We start from the raw sequence: 17,657 nt of genomic DNA, 5'->3' as shown, positions 1-17,657 counted from the left end.
AATGTTTTTTTATCCTGAGTCTGACTTGGCTACATTGCCTTCACTCTGAATTGGCAGACGCTTATGTGTTTGTTCAGAGTCCTGCTCCTTGAACATTTTCTGAAAAGGGACACACTTTTTGCAGGGGCTGAAAGCTTTCACTAAAAGTGCCCCACTGAAGTTCAGTCCTAGAAAATACCCTACTGCCTTGGTTCCTTCTCTTGTGAAGTATATTTCCCTATTGCCTTCTGCTGTTGTAAAGTGGGGCATATCTGATTATTTACATGTGTCTTAAAAGAAGCTTGGGAATGAGTTAGAGATGAGTGAGAGCACCTTAAAATATAAAAGCCTTCCTCATTCATATTCAGTCAGGAACAGCTCATATCCAGCTGTAAACGACATAGCTTATGGAAGTGTTTAAAATTCATAACTTACACAGAATCCCATTACTTCCAGCACTTCCCTCTTTAAGAGCAGGGGTTTTCTTCCTCCTCATGATTTCTCCCCCTCCCCCCTTCCATCTCCTTTTTCAGAAGAGTCTTCCAGCCTTCTTTCTGCTGGATCCTGAAGGAAATAGTTTTAAGAACATGAGATTTGTCCATATGCTTGCGCTTAAGTTGGCTGGCACAATTGGTTATATAAACTATCAGAATCTGCCAAATCCAGCCTATTGTCTCCTGTTTAAATTTCTCCCCACTTACTCTGGCCAGGAAGGGATGACATGTTCAGGACCAAAGATCACAATAAGAATTTCATGAGCTAAAGGGACACAGACCATTCATGCATAATAAAGTTGTGTGAATATTCTGGATTGCTAGGCAGTGGCATTTGCACTTCTGTACAGCACCATTTGTGTAGTTGGCAGTGTACTGTTCTGGACAGAGTGAGACCCCACTGGGTGCTGAACAAGATCTAGAGGAGGCAGACCTGAGGCATGAGTCAGCAGTGAGAAGCAGGAAATAAGTACAGGCTCTTGGGCAGGGCAATGGTTCCCAGGACAAGCTCCCAGGGAAGATGGCTGTTGCTTTGATATGGATCTGAGCTCAACTAAATAGCAGAGTAGGCCTGCTGGCTGCCCAAGCCCCATCTCTTAAGTAGCTAGCCTTGACATGGAACCTTGCATCCAGTATGGCCTCCGTGTTCTCTGCCAAGAGCTTACAAGGAAATGAAGGGTCTAGGTGGTTGGTGAGATGATGGAGCTGTGAACTGTGGTTCTCACCTGAGAATGGACCACTATTCATAGGTTCTTTTGGCTTTTTTATTTCATGGTGAGTAACAGACTAGGCTAATTCCCAGGCTCAGACTCCTAAGTTTTTGGTTCAACTGCAGAGTCCCTGAACCAAATGAAAAACAACAGTATTTAACAAATAAACATGATTTTTAAATAGGAACAAGATGGGGTTAAAAGCGGAGTGTCTCCCATAGCTCCATGGTAAAGCATGTGCTTTACATGTCTGTGGTCTCAGGTTCCATCCCTGGCATCTCCCATTAAAAGGATCTTAGGTAGCAAGACTAGGAAAGACTTCTGCCTGAGGCAGTGGAGCACTACTCCCAATCACAGTATACTAGATGGGCTAGATGGCCCAATAGTTTTCTGACTCTGTATAAGGCAGAGCTTCATATGCTCAATCCCTTTTTGACCTTTTCTCTCAGTTGCAATATATTGTATAGTTGTACCATCTGTTGTTAAACACCTTTTGTCTTGTTGTTTTGAAATTATGAAGTTATTATATTGAGCACCATCAGTATGCATGGCACATCAGAGAATACAAGAGGAGAGGTCCATGTCTCAAGGATCTTGCAGTCTAAAATCCAGGGAGATAACAAAAGAGGAGGGAATCATAGAATAGAATAATTGACGAAGGTGGTAACTGCAGAGTCTATAGAACAGGCAGAAGCAATATAGGAGAGAAAATGCTTTGGAGAAAGCCACAGAATCAGTGGACAGGAGGACATAGAAGGAGCAAGAGGCAGAATGCAGGGAGGGTAGACTGTGCGGTATTCAAGGAGATATGATGATGATCAGACAGAGAGAATTCAGTGACAATACAGCTTTGGGTGAAGAGCTGGCACCTGCCTTGAACTTCAAGGCAGGGGTCTTGGCAATGCATAGGAGAGTCCATCGAAAGTCAGAGATCAAAGGAAGAGATTAGGGAGGGGAGCTGCAGGGACACCGGATCAGCAGGGTTATCAACATGAGTGGTAACATCACCAAGGAGTAGAGTAGGGGTGTTGTCACAGAGGAAAGAAGGTGAGACAGTTTATTAAGGTCTGAAATGAAGGTTGAGGTGAAGACAGGAAAATGCTATAAAACAGCAAAATGGAGATTAAAAAAGAAATGAACTGCAGATGTAGAAAAGCAGTGGGATGTGGGTGGGTGGGCAGGTGCTGGAGCAGGCAGAATTTGGAAGTAAGGCAGCCAATACAACCACCACCAGGATGAGATATGAGGGCAAAGAGTCCCCCATAGATGAGGGCAGCGACAGTATGTGCAGGGGTTGGGGGAACATGGTTTCAGTGAGGGCGAGTAGCCAGAGAGATTGAGAAAGAAAAAGATGATGAAGAGTGGCTCCTTTGGGGGGTGAAGGAGCAGCAATTCCAGAGCAAACAGGAGAAGGGAAGCAGGGAAGATGGAAGATAATGAATGCAGATGAGAGAGAGGGGGTGAGTGGGTGCCGTAATGCTTTAAATAACTGACAGTAAATTGAAATCCCACCTTGGTTTTCCTTAACAACATCCTCAGGCAGAAGGAATAGAGAAAATCCAGGGAGAGTGTTCTTCAGCAATGACAAACTGTCTGGCACACCAAATACTGTGTTCTCATAAGTGATTCCATTGTCTTGAACTCAAGGTTGAAAGAGAATTTCCACCCTCACTCAGAAGCTCACCCATCTGTCAACTCTTCATATGTTCTACCATAATTTATGCAAACACATTCTCCCCTGCAAATACCTGGGTTTTATGAGTTTTGCTTCTCCCTCCTGTCTAGGTGGTGCCATCACACTGACATAAGTGTAACCAGCTCAGGCATTTTGGTCGATCAGACCATTGCTGCCGCATATACGTTGTGCTTAAATCTGTCTTTCCCCTACATATCCAAATGATGGTTGAATCCCATCTGAAGCTCTCTCTCGTCTTGAACTTGCTACATTTGTGCTTTTATGCTAATGCAATTATCCAAGTAAAATGTGGTTTACCTTGGAAATGAGTTTTCTGAAATCTAAAGGATCCATCAAGATTGGAGTTTGAGTGATTTGAGGGGAAAACAGACGTTATAACCTGTGTCAGTTAGGAATCTACCTAAAGTACTGGTACCCAAAGACATTTACAGAATAATGTCACTGTTCAGTGAGTGAAGTTAATGGCCTTTGTACAGGTGGGAGGAGAAAAGGTAAAATGTGAGGGAAAAGGAGAGCACAGGTAGAATTTTATTACATTGTATTAATAGATTTATATCCCACCTTTCCTCTGATGAGCCCAGGGCAGCATACACAATCATCTTCCCCTCACACAATGACCTTGTAAAATAGGTTAAGAGGGAAAGACTGGCTGAGCAGAGATTGTACCTCTGGTCTCCCCAGTCCTAGCCCAACGCTATAACCTAGGGGTAGGCAACCTGGTGCTCTCCTGATGTTTTGGACTGAGGTAGAGAACCTTTTTGGGCCACAGGCACATTTGGCAAGAGAAACTGCTCTGGGCATCACCACAAAATGGCTGCCACGGGAGGCATTACAAAGAACAAGAAACCTGCCCAAAAATCTGAGTAGAGGTGGGGTTTGATCTTCAACACATTAAACAACTCCTTTGAACCCACAGTTTCCGGAACAACAGAAAACCTATTTCACAGCAATCCCAGCTGCCAGTAAAAAGCAACCAAGTTGCCTCCGCCTGTTTTGGACTGTAATTCCCATAAGCACCAGCCAGCATAGCCAATGGCCAGTGATTATGGGCATTGTAGTCCAAAACATCTGGGGGACATCTACCCCTGTTCTGACCCTATACCACATTGCTCTTTGCTAAAAGGGGAGGTGATAGCAGTAGTTTAGAAGTGAGATCATAAAGGAGATGTGGGTGACATTTTTAGGGGTATCACCCAATTAAAGAACTCTTAGTCAATTAATTGAATGTATTTTAACTGAATAGTCAATTGCTTCAATCTGCATACATTTGCATAAGACAAAAATAATTCTAAAGGTGAAGGTGCAACATGTATTCCAAGAGACATTACCCCATCCTCTCTCACACAGGTAGCAATGCTTCCTTTAAGGTGGCACTTGCAATCTGCAGTTTTTATATGTATTTTCAATTACTTAAATTTGCTGATTGATTAATCAGGGCACCATTTTAGTCAGTCAAGATGTTTTAATCAATTAACCAATTAATCCACTTAATGTTGCAGTCCTACTTTAATTACCTGTCAAGCTGGTAAACTATGCATGATATAAAAGAACAAACTCATTAATGGAACATTACAGTATAGAAGATGCACTTATAGGTAGCTGAAAGATTTGTATGGTTTCTTTTATATAGGTCATTTGGATGTATGAAGTCTTTCTTCAGGCTCATTGGCTGCCATTTACCACTACCGCCAATAAGCTTTGGGTTTTTCTAAGAATTTCATGAATTCTTGAAAAGACTGTTGCTGCTTTCCCTCTCTGCTGTCTTTTCCAAATTTTCCGGGGGGTGCGGGGAGTGGAGGAAGTAAACAGGTGGCATGGGAAGTTCTTACTGTACCTGGTGATAACGGTTGTTCAGGAACCTCCGTCATGTTGCCAGGAATGCTGGGATCTGTAGTTCTTATTTCTTCCTGGCTCAATCTATTCAGACAGAAAATTAAAAAGGAATAATCCTCCACTGTGTCTTCAGGAACACAGTAAGAACTTCAAGATGGGGATTGGGCCCTCCACTGTCCTCAGCTTTCCTTGCTGTCAGTTTGCATCCTCCCCCTCTCCTTTGCAGATTTGGGAAAGGGCAACAGGGAATCCTGGGGAGGGCTGATACTTAGACAAAGCTAATTATGAGCAGAGATGAACTTCTGAGAGGACTTTGCTTAGTTTGTAATTGGCATGGCTTTTCTGAACTGCAGGAGTTCATTTCTGAGCCCCTGCCCCCTCCAATTCTGAAAGTTGACACCATCAGAAAATTGCATCTGGAGATTATGATGTTGAATTCTTGCAGCTTCCGATCTCTAAGTATGCCAGGCATTGGAGAGAAATTAAATGACACTAAGGCTATCTTAACTTTTATGTGCCATTCAGCCATGCCCTTTCAATAGAGTGGTGAGGCTGAAAGATGTAAGCCACTTGTACTGCCCTAATCGTGGCTGTTAAATTGAATAAAGGGCCATGCATATCTGAATTAAAACTAAAAGCCATCAGTGAAAAAAGGCAATTTACTTCACACATTCATTGCTAAAAGGAATCATTTTGCAACTTTGTACTTCAAGGTCCATTTAACCAGTTTTTGAATTGGCCCATCTAATTACAGAGCTGTCATTTTAGATGAACTTCCAGCAGATATGCTCCTGCCTGGTGCTTTGTCTCTGTATCTCTTTTTTATTTATTATTACAGTCCATTATGCAGAAATAGAGCAGCTTTCCCTCCTGCTGCTGGTATTTCCTTTCATCAGCACACTGACTCAGTTGGCTCAAACTTGACAAGAAGCTATTTTGGATGCGGCACTCATGTGAATCAGTGCTATGAGCAATCTTTTCATTAAAAGGGGGGGAGAAAATAATATATGGGGGGGCACAATATTCATGCTAATGAGTCTAAAAATCCTTCATAGAAATCCTCTCTGTTCTCCTCAGCTGGTAAGTGAATGAGGAATTGCAATGGTAAATTCCATTAAAAAAAAAGAAAAAAAAAGATCTGACATAGTAAAACAAAGTATTGTGTGTGGAGTCCCATTCCGCCCCCCCCCCCATCCCTCTGTCATAAGAGAGAGAGAGGATGACACAGGATATTGTAATACTGAAAGGTAGATTCCTTCCCCACCTCGCTGGTCTCTCATGAACTTTAAAGGGAATTTCAAACACTCAAGATCTCCCAGCAGTCCTTATGTAACTTTCTGCAGAGAAGCAAGAGCACAGGAGGCAGAATGGTGATTGGAGAGAAGAGGGCTGTGGAGAGCTCCGCTGGTGGTACAAACTGCCTGGTCCATTGACAGCTGGCATCTTCCTGACATTCATCATTTTTGCTTGCTGCTTTTGTATGTCTTTCAGGCAGATATGCCAAAAGTCAAGCCTGTTCAGTGACCCCAAAGCCTGTTACAGCAAAAGACATTTATCATCTGTGGCGAGTTCTAGGCCAAGCAGGGTGGGAGTTTGGAATATCAGCCAAAGCTGAGATCTCATTAAAAAGCCAGGCCCATATCAAATTGGTTCGTTTTCATTTTAATTGAAGAGCAAGGGTATGCATGCTAGGTTGGCCAAGACACTAACCAACCTGGAAAATCTTAGTTTAGATAGTTTGCTGTTCCTTTTCTGCTCATTTTAAGTCCATGATTGATCAATGGCAAGCAAGGGTATGTTTTACCAAGGTGTGGGAGGCGGGTCACTTGGTAGCTGGGCAGCCCATTGTTTCAGGCAGCGGTGCTATCACAGTTGCAGTGTCTGTTTATATGGATTCCATTCTCAGACCATGTATCACCAGTATTCCCAAGTTACCACTGTCTTCCTGTGGAAATTATAATCTAGCTACCATGGATCCTGAAGCCCTTTACACTAACAAGTCCTACAAGGGTGGACTAACAGCCATCAGAAATATCATCCCTCCTCCTGTAGCAGGAGTGGGGAACCTGTTTTGGCCCAATTCATCCTGAGGACGGTGGGTGGGGCTGCAGCCATCCCCATTCTCCCTTCCATGTACAGACACTCCATTCAGACACAGACATTCCGTTTATGGACTTAGACACACACATCCTCACACACACTAGTCATAACACACCCAGACATCCTTCATAGAGACACAGGCGAAGCCTCTAGGAAGCCAGTTCTGCACACCGCTTGCCTTTCCCAAAGGTAAGGGACATACAGAGCTGGCTTCCAAGGGACACTGCTTAAAGGCTTCAGGTGCCCCAAAGCAGCAGCTTCTGAGGGAGGCGGCTCTGCACAGCCCTCACTTTTCCTGACAGGAAAGGCAGGTACACAGAGCCTCTGGGGACCACTGCTTCAAGGCACCTGGAACAAGCTCCACATGACCGTCACCTTTGGGCAAGACAAGGGGTGCATGGAGTCGGCTTCTCTGGGAGCCAGCTCCATGTACTTCTTGTCTTTCCCAATAAGGAAAGGCGAGAGGCATGTGGAGCCTCCTTGGGGAGAGGGCTGGCTAGGGAGGGGCCTCCACAGAGGCCTTTGCGGAATGGATGGGGAAGCCTCTGTGGATCTAATGTTCCCACCCATGTGCTACAGCATATCTACACACCCAGTTCCACTTTCTTGACACTACGTACCTTTTTAACTTGACTTTTTAAATCACTGCTATAGCTGTTTTTAATGTTTCAATCAGGGGAGGCTGGTGGCTCCAATTTCGGTGGGGCAAAGATTTCTTTCTGGGTTTTAATTACAACCAGCCAGAAGTCTAAATGAGCTATCCAAAGTGCTGGACCATGTCCCCAAAATGGGTCCAGCACTTGGATAGCTCCTTTAGACTTCTGGCTGGCTGTAACTAAAACCCAGAATGGAATGTCCGCTCCACCAAAGTTGGAGCCACCAGCCTCTTTGGCTTTAATATGTTTTCATTTGATTTACATTTTCTATGTTCTGAACTTTTTGTAAACTATCTTGGTTGGTTCCAAAAAGGTGGTACAGAAATATAATTAATAAATAATATTGTATGACTATGTAATGTATGACTATGTAAGCACGACCTTACATCAGACATGTCTAAAATACCTACCAAATGAAGTGAAAAAACAGATCAAGAAGGCCAGACTGGTACCCAGGAAGAATTTACAACAGGACATACCTAGAAGAGAAAATGTCAGAACACCACTTGTTTTCACCTACAGTTCCCAGGTAAAACCACTCATGTGTATTATAAATGATCTACACCCCATCCTGGGCAATGACACTTCCCTCTCACAGGCCTTGGGTGGTAGGCTTGTACTTGCCTATAGACAGTCCTCCAATCTAAAATAGTTACTCATCAGCAGTAGCTGTTTGTAAGAGCTGATCTATAGAGCTCTGAAGGAAGTAGGAATGAGCAGCCATTTTGATGGTTTTGCAGTTCTTGTGCTTCCTGAGAACTATATTCTCTAAACTCAGAATGCTGATCTTATTAAAGCTGGAATATGATCCGATGAAAACTTCAAAGTCAAGCTACCTTCCTTGATCAAGTTCTGTACTCCCACAAGTACCTACACTACATGCCAATGTGTCACTTCATATATTCTCAGTTAGTGAAGGCATGTAACCATATTTAGAGCCTGTTTGCATATCTTGGGATAACAAAACATTCACTAATCCTAACTTCTGATTTTGTTTATTAAGCTCAAGGGTAACCTGATCTGTCATTTTTTCAAACTCAGAGATAAATCTCAGTATAAAAAATGATTTTTCCCCCCTCTCAGATTGAGATTAGTTGAGAGTCAACAACTGCAGTCAGATTATGGTCACGTGACTCTTTACCCCTTTCTAAGTAGAAAGTAGATCGAAATCGGAGTTATCTCTGTTGAATGGAGTTCATGGTTTCCTATGGAAACTGATATTCTGGAGGTGACGGACTCGACCTTGGGGGAGCTAGGGGTGGCGACGGCCAACAGGAAGCTCTGGCGTGGGCTGGTCCATGAAGTCACGAAGAGTCGAAAGCAACTGACTGAATAAACAACAACATGGAAACAGAGAACCAGTTCACATGTAACGGTGACAAATTGTGGGTTAATTGAACCATAGGTTAATTAACCCATGATTTGCTGCCATTATGTGGAAATGGGGCCATAGTGACATATTAATGATCCAAGATATTAAGCCATACTCCGTACAGGTTATCTCAGAACTGGCCAAAGAAACCATGTTACACCAGGTTGCACGTTACTTTGTACACAGGCTACAGGGTACTTTTCAACCGCAGTTTTAAATAACGTTCTAAATGTTTATCTGAAGAAACTCCTTCTCCATTATGTTTTATAGAATCATAGGGTTGGAAGGGGCCTACAAGACCATCGAGTCCAACCCCCTGCTCAGTTTAGCCTGCTTCCCAGGTGGTCTCCCATCCAAGTACTAACCAGGGCTAACCCTGCTTAGCAGCTGAGATCAGACAAGATCAGGCACATCCAGCCCTTTCTTCCTGTGTGTTAAGATAAACCAAGAAGGCTCTGTTGCAGATGCCCATCAGAGGTTCCTTGAATGGCAACCCAGGCTAGGACCTTCTCAAAAATGACACCCATACTGGTGGAAATCTCTGCCCACAGTATCTTGTCCATCAGTTCTTTGCCTTCTCTTAGGATGGCCCTCTTTTGGAGGGCTTTCTGAATGCCTGAGTTAAATGACTGGATCTGAAATACTGGAAATCCTGAGTTTTACAGATGTTGGTAGCATGAAGCTAGGGTTATTTTGCTTCTATTTCTTGCTGTGCTCAATCACAGCAATGGCAGACCGTAAGCCTGAAACCTAGTTGCAGTTAATCCTCCATCACAGTGCGTCCCTCACCTGGGTAAGTGCAGGGAAAGAGGGTGAGGGTGGCAGGAAGGCCTCTAGGCCCCAGTATGATCATGTAATAGGGCCGTGGCATGTAATAGGGCTGTGCTGAAATAAATTATTTCCCAGTGGCTATAGGAGGTTCTCCCAAATGATTGTTTTTAACTGGCCCCATTTCATATCAGGCTAGGGGAAATTCACCTATCACTCCTTTGCTTTTTGTACCATCTAGCTTGATGAGAATTGGAGTTCTGGGGAACTCAAAAGCTTGCACAGTCTTTTGTGGCATTTTGATTGGTCCTAATAAAGGTATTGTCCAATTGTAGATTTTGGATTTCCATCACTAATTTCTCGCCAAGGTGGATGTGCCACCAGTCTAACACTGCATATGTATAGGCCAGTGCAGGTAAGCACATTTAAACAAGATGCCAGCCATTTTGCCAAAGGTCTCATGTTTAAATTGGACCATAGTTGTCCTCCAGTGAACATTTTACATTGTTCATAGATACCACCTTGTTTGAAAAGAGTCATCTTCATTGTGTTAGGAAGAACAGATAGTATTAAGTCTAACCAGAATATACTGTGCTAAATCCATTGTGTATCAGGCAATTAAACTATCATTTAAACTCTGCAAATTGAATGAGTAGGTAAAAAGTCAGGAAGTGGGCTGTCTTGGAGTTCTTTTCATCAAAAGGGAAACTGACCTATTTAACTGAGACAAGCACATGGAAGAGAGCATAGGCCAAAAGTATAACTGTGTTCTGATAAGTATTGGGGCAAAAGTTCACAAACTATTCGAATCCATTCTCGTGGCCGAAATGTTGAGTAAGAAATTATTTGAGGTATGATCATAGTACTGGTAGGAATAAAATAATTTTCAGTGTGAATTGTTTTACTGATTCTTCTGAGACAACCCCAATACTGATTGCATTGACAATTGGTCATGACTGTTTGTTTTTTTTAATTGTTATCACACATGTATCTTACGTGGCTGAAATGGCTCAGCTGCCAAAGATTCTGTCACAACTATAATATACAGTGTAGGACTAGGATGTGAATGACCTGGAACTAATAATGTGTCTTAATTCAAGTAAATAACATATCCATAGAACCATTGCCAACCATACCATCAGAGTTTATTTTTGCATTTATAGTTTGACCTCTCAGTCTCTACATCTGGTACTAAACTGAAAGCATGCTCATTAATTCATGAGATTGTAATCTCCTTTTGGCAGGGGCTTATTTTTTGACTATGATACCCTGCAAAGCATCATCTATATTGATGGAAGTATATTTGTAATTATTATCGTCATCATTATTAATAATAAAGTGAGTTTGTTATATTGTCAAAATTATAAGATAGACATATATTTTGAAAATTTGGCCAACAGATTTAATTCAGATACATTCCTTCCCCACCCTCTTTTTTTTGGTGCTTCTAGGGGTTTCTTTCAACAGTGTATATACGCAGATTTGGAGAGTCCTCTTGCACTTGGCTGCTGACCCGTACCCAGATGTTTCGGACTTGGCTATGAAAGTGCTCAACAGTATTGCTTACAAGGTAAATCTCAGTGTGCTATTGAGTTCTAAAGTTGTGCAAACTATGAGTAGATAGATCTTGAATGTCCCCTTTTTGAAGACTTTCTGGAATAATTTTACTTGACAGAGCTTTTAGAGCATTCTGGAATAGGAGATCCTCACCTACATTTATTTATTTAGTTGCTCCTTTGTATTTATAGTCTACCTTAGTGCAAGGGCTAAGTTCTGAGCAGTAGCACTGATGCTGAAAAGAAAGAGTTATCTTTTTCCCCAAAGAGCTTGCAATCCAAATCAGTCATGCAGGAAATAACAAATCAGGACATGCAGGAAAGAGGGGAAAAAGCAGAATTTTTAAATTATGCATTATGTTATTAGGCTGGAAGTGTCTTAAGACCATTTTTATCCTCCTTGTTCTGATTCCCTGTGCAGCTTCCTTTCCTCAAATGCAATTTTTAGCTATCCATCGTAGCTTACCTCTGCTTTTGCTGAGGGGTTGAAATTGACTCTTAAACATTGCTCTTCTGTAAAATCTGCAACTCTATCCTCTGAGAGGAGAAAGGAAAAGCAGAATAAACTCCCAAATGCTTCCAGAAGAGGAGTCACCTACTAGTCAGCTGCTCAAGCGTAACATATTAGAAGTAGCTGACCAGGTAGTAATAAGAAGTTATCTGAGGGATTTGAATAACCTGATAAGTGGAGCTTTTCTTGAATGTTTAGCCAGTAAATTTGATCTTATGCATTTTTGGTTATTTTCTTTGCAAACTCATTTAGATTATGCAAGTGAGAGTAAGATTGGATTGCAGATTGAAGCCACAACGGCTGCCCTGTGTGGGTAATTTGGTACATGGGAGTCAGCATGTGGACACCCATCTCACTTCTCTCGTATGGATTGAAAGTGCCACCATTATTGCTATACTTCATTTTGCAAAGATGGTGTGTTTGACTCCAGGGGCTGTCATCACTGCTCTTCTAAAAATACTAGCTCAAGGAGCTTTGATAATTGGGCTGTTATCACAAGCCATTTGTGATAACAAGTCTTCTACCACAAAGCAAGAACTACATAAGCACATAGGTATATTTGCTAATAAAAATACTTCCCTCCCCACAGCTACGGGCCATTTGGACATTGTCTTTTTTATGGTTTTGGCTCAGGCCTTTCTGGTTGCTCAAACAAATTAACAGCATGAGCCAGTCCAGTGAGAAGAGATCTCTTGCTGATGATTTATTCCAGCATTGTAGCTCATGAAGTTGAGGCTAAATTTGCCATAAGATATGGCACTAGTTGAATGCATTGGGAGGTGTCCTGTTTAAACCCATGTTTAAACCCATTTTCCCCTTAAGACACTGATTTTCCTTTTCATATATTTATTTACTAGAACCAAGAACCCACTATATAGTCATCCCAGCTGATTGGCTAAGTATCTTTGGGCTGTTTTTGTCAACCTTCTTTGAGGGTGTAAATTTCTGATGACTTGGTGCCAGATAGATGTTTGCCTGTGCCTTGGTGCCACAAACAGTAAAAACAAAACACACAACTGATTCCTGGTGCCTAAATGTATGGTGAAGGGGGAGATTTATATTTTGAACCTCCACTCTTGCTCACACCACTGTTACCCTTGTATTAGCCTAGATAAAATGATGGATGAACAAATATAAATACACGTATACAGTACATCTAACTTTGTTCAGATAGATAAACCCATTCCATGTAATTGACTTTGTGGCAACAGTGAGATTTAGCAAGCATGAAACTCTGACATGTTCTCATAGAGATTTTCTAGAACTCTACCCCTTTCAAGAAATGTAGTTCTTTGGTGGAGCCACTAGCTATTTGCAAATATTGGAATTAAAGCTGGTGTGCTTTCATCTGTAGCACAACTGAGTTGTACAGTAGACAGGATCTACAATGGATCATGCAGATCCTGTCCTCCGGGAGAATATATAGATGGTATATAGTGAGAAGCACCACTCAGTCACTTTTTCTCCATAGGACTTTCTCTGGTTATACAGTAGCTGCTAAACAAATCAGATCAGATACTGGGTATAGTAGAACGACTACTTAAATAATTATTGAACTACTGGTATTAAGTTAGCTGAGAAATAAAGTCTTCCAATAAGTGGCAATAGATTACCCCCCAGGATTAGAAAAGTTTCTTGTAACTGATGTTCTTCAAGGGGAGATCAGCCCACCATACAGTGAAACATTCTTTGAATCATTATTGAGCTAGTGATATTATCCAAGGTTAGCCTTCCTCTCCATCTTGAAATCCAGTGCCTCTATCCTTTGATAAAGGATAGAAACTAAGGTGTCTAGCTAGTACCACATTTTATATGCCTAGCAGGCACATGTGTGCTACATGTTACTGAAGCAAGAGAAAGGAACTATATTATAAATGTTATGGCTTCAGGAAAGAATCCAGAACCTCCCTTGTACCCATTTGCCATAATTATGGATGGTCAGTGCTGCCTTTGAATGGCATCACCAGGTTAGGAACTGCTTTATTTTGTCACTGGTGACCATAATCTGCATTTCTATTTCTGTTTTTCATACAAATAACCATATTTTGTGGGAACCATTTTCTCAGCTAACTAGTCAATCCTTCCTGCACTCTCCTTGTGGTTATGTTGCTTGGAAAGATCCATGGGAGGTATGCCGGTGCTCAGAGTAGCAGGGGAAAGGCCATGTTCCATGACTGTCAAAGGAGTTTGGGACAGCTCAAGTCCAAATGGACTTAAAATTGGCAAATCTGATAAGGGAAATATGTGTAACTGCAGAAGCCAGGAACTGGCAAATAGTAATAGAGCAGAAAAGCTACTCTGTGGCCAAGGATTTCAACGGCTTCCAATTTTTCACCTGCCACTCACCCTTTGTGTCTCTTATTCTCTCAGCTTTTACAACATTGTGTCGGATAAATAAATAGTAGCATTTCACATTTGGCATACTTGTTCAAATAGTCTTTTAACCTGGTGGGAATTGATGTTCTCTGCCCACATAAGAATTTCTGGACCACATCCCAGAATACACTATGGATTTTCCTGGCTCCATAAAGAAAATAACAGATAATGGCTGCGCTTTTGGGCAGGGTATTGTTTGGCAGAATGGGAAATGCAGTAAAAACATAAGCATTTGATACATAACTGATGATTACCATGCATTAAAAGGGAATGTTGCAATGAGCTTTGGTTATGTGTCCCACAAAATAGTGTTGAAATAACACTGTTTACCTTGTGATAGTTGCTAGCACCACCAAGGAGGCGAGGTATCCGAGCCTGTCATGTTTTAGCAAAGGTTCATTAAGGTTTAATTCTGATGTTTATCATAGATGGACCTCAGAAGCATTAATGGCTTGTGCTTCTGATTCCACATTTCTAAAGTAATGCTGGAAGTGGGTCTTGTGGTTCTCAACATGAATGAGAACCATAAGTTCCCCCTTTGAGGCTTACATTAGAAGATCAAAGTCTGTATCCCTGCTTCATTTGAATGACTGAATAAGCTCCAGGTTTTTCTGTTGAATCCTCAAGAGTGATCAGAGTTTTCTCTGAACTGTCATTGCTATACACTTAGATGAACTCCAGTGTTGCATTGATAGTGAGTTTAAGGCCAAGACTTTGCATGGTCACCTTTCTGACCACTCTTCTTTCAGAGCTTCCAGAGCACCAGTTTCCAAGCAACTGTATTAAAAGAAATAAGTTTCAACCCATGAAAATGCCACTAAATCCTAATCTAAATGTTGATGCTTTTAATTACAGTAACAGAATGAATAACCATAACATTTCATCTCTGCTTTTATGAATGATTTAACAACCCATTTGAACTGAAGTTTTGAATTGAACAAAAAAGTTTGAATTGAACTTTTGCTGTTGAGTTACCTTAATTCATCATAGAGGGCTTTCAGTGGGATAGGTACTTTGATGTGGTGGTAAAATCCTCATAAATTACCATATTTTATAATCCAGAATGATCTTGTGGATACTGCAGGGCATTTCTGAAAGAAATCACCACGCACCATGTTCTTGAAAAGATGTGAAGAACGATACAAGTCAGGAAACGATGATCTCAACAAGTGTTGACACATTAGCCCAGTTCACGTGGAGTGAGTAGCCGCCATGGGTAAATTTCCTCGTGGGGCTTGTCATTGCAGTGGCAGCCACCATTTTGAATATTCAAACCATGACAGGGGCATGCGTAGCTTGTCATTCCATGTGAACCCGGTAAGTGTGGATTGTCGGGGCAGTTGACAAACCACTCAGAACCCATGGGCAGTCTGTAGGGTTGCGGATATCTTGTTAATCACCCCAACAACCCACCCTTGCCAGGTTCGCATGGAATGACAAGCTACAGTGCGCCCCCACCGCAGCTCAAATATTCAAAATGGCACGCCACCACAACAAGAAGCCCCATGTGGAAATTCACCCATGATGGCTTCTTGTTACATGCAAACCAGATCATTGACAGGGCTAGTTGTCATGGTAAAAAATTAGAATTCTTCATCACAGCATCAAAATGATTGTGTGAGTTTGCCCTGCCTATCCTTTTTTGGAAGCCAAAGTGATGAAATGTGGACATCAGGCCAACAACTATCAGCTCAATCCAACATATCACCTTCACCATCGGCAAAACTGAAGCACACATAATGCCAGCCTACATGCTGATATGCTAAACAGATTGTGCTCATTGTCCTTGGGTACTTAAGCTGGCAACCTTCTTTATTTTTAATTTTTCAAAGTTGCTAAATTTAGCTGTAAGAAGCTAGCTACAAACTATAATGAGAATCTAGATTTTTCTTCCCTTTCCACCTATTTATAGCTCCAAACCAGTCAGAGATTTTTCTTTCAGATTAATGAAAATTGCAAACCTTTGACATCCAAGTGTGTAACAAAGGTGCTAACAAGACCCTGAGCTATTGGAAAGGAGATATGTTGCTTCAGAAACTGCTACATCACTGTACAATTGCGTTAGCTCAAACAGCTTACAGGCCTGAACATCCTCCCCTGTTTCAGAGGCATTGTATTGTGTCTGGAACCAAAGGCAGACAAATACTGTTGTTTAGTCTCAACTATTTTCTTTTTTAATACTGAAGACTTGGGCTTGGATCCAGAGGTCCCACAGCACTGCACAAACAATAGGCACTACTGTTCGGGGTGGGGGTGGAGTTGCTGATTTTCCTGTATCTGCAGTTTTCTGAAAAGCCACTCAGAAAGGTCTCTTGGCCCTCTGTAGCCAGTTTTGGGGGATGGGAGAGAGATGGTTCTCCCCCCTCCCCCCCATTCACGGAAGTGCCTTCCACTCATATATTGGGATGTTTTGATTCAGGCCATTAACTGAAGTGAACAACTTTGTTTTTACCATTTTTTTAAAAGCCCTGCTGCTCATTTACTTTTTTGTTTTACAATTGAAGATGGGAACATGACCTTTAATGCACAGAGGTTACTATTAATGAAGCTGTTTCCCAGATTGTTTCAACTAGTCATTTTCTATGGATGGTTTAAGGCTCAGTTAACCTGTGCAATGTACCCTCCGTGACAGACAATTCTGTGAATGAACAAACACCAAACCCTTGCTACTCTTTGGGCTCCATTATTCACTGGGCCAATTTGCATGCTCAAACAGTCGGTGGGCTGTGGCATGTGCCGGCATGTGCAGGCAGCCATTTTGAATATTCAGGCAGCGGCTTCACATGTCATCTGAACCTGGGCAGTGGGGGTTGTGCAAGGGTTAAACAACCCTCACATAACCCATGGCTTGTCCTATGGTTATGCAGAGGTGGTTTATCCCTCACACAACCCCCAGTGCCCAGGTTTGTACAACATGATAAGCCATGGCTACAGCTTGAATATTCAAAAACCACCCAGCACATGCTGGCACACACCACAACCCATCTGCAGCTGTGGTGATTGTGTGAACCAGGTCAATGTCTTCTGTCCTAGGAAGGATATATCTGGTATAAGTACTGTGAGAATAAACCATCAGTTTATTCTTCAGCCAAAGTGATTTAGAACATATTTCTTAAATAGATTATTAGCTGCTGGAACTAGGTTTGTCTATACTGTAGCTACTGGAAATCAAGCTGTGACAGGTTTGTTTTGTAGGGCTTATACCACATTTGTATCCTTCCTGCTATACTGGAAATAAACCCTTTGTTTGTATGGAAGAAGAATGGGAGGGCTTTGGATACAGCAGATCCAAAGCCACCCCCACCCCCAACCACATAACACCTTTTAATCTCCTTTAGAGCACTGATGAGAGAGTGGCATGCAGTGGAGTTTTCATGCCTGCAGTGCAGAGGCCTGTGAGGGTAGACCTCCTTCTCCTTTCACAGGCCTCCCTCTCCGGAGGTGGAGAGGGAGATCTGCTAAATCCACCCTCCCAGAGGATTATGGCCTGAATAACATAATAAATGTAATGGTATTCTTTCACAGCCAATTTATGAACATTTGTGGGAAGCGGAAGCAGAAGAGACGGTTCAGTTCTGGTGTGGCTTGCTAGTTCACTAGAACTGA

At 42.1% G+C, this 17,657-nt stretch overlaps 1 protein-coding gene across 14 annotated transcripts in view; it reads left to right on the top strand.

Annotated features, from left to right (window-relative positions):
• The window catches only part of RPTOR (regulatory associated protein of MTOR complex 1), a 493,211-nt gene that overhangs the window by 364,472 nt on the left and 111,082 nt on the right, over positions 1-17,657 (top strand). For 13 of the 14 annotated variants that reach the window (XM_084837700.1, XM_084837701.1, XM_084837697.1 and 10 more), the window contains one exon: positions 11,060-11,178. In XM_084837700.1, the coding sequence (XP_084693826.1) occupies positions 11,060-11,178 (119 nt within the window). Of the gene's footprint in view, positions 1-11,059; positions 11,179-11,927; positions 12,015-17,657 lie in introns of all 14 variants that reach the window. The other variant, XM_084837711.1, reaches the window with a different exon arrangement.

The sequence above is a fragment of the Heloderma suspectum genome, chromosome 2 (genome assembly GCF_057233095.1).
Source record: "Heloderma suspectum isolate Gila_16-S chromosome 2, 16-S_ref, whole genome shotgun sequence".
NCBI classification, from domain to species: domain Eukaryota; kingdom Metazoa; phylum Chordata; class Lepidosauria; order Squamata; family Helodermatidae; genus Heloderma; species Heloderma suspectum.
The sequence above is the reverse complement of the archived record's forward strand: the minus strand, read 5'-3'. Positions and strand labels throughout refer to the sequence as shown.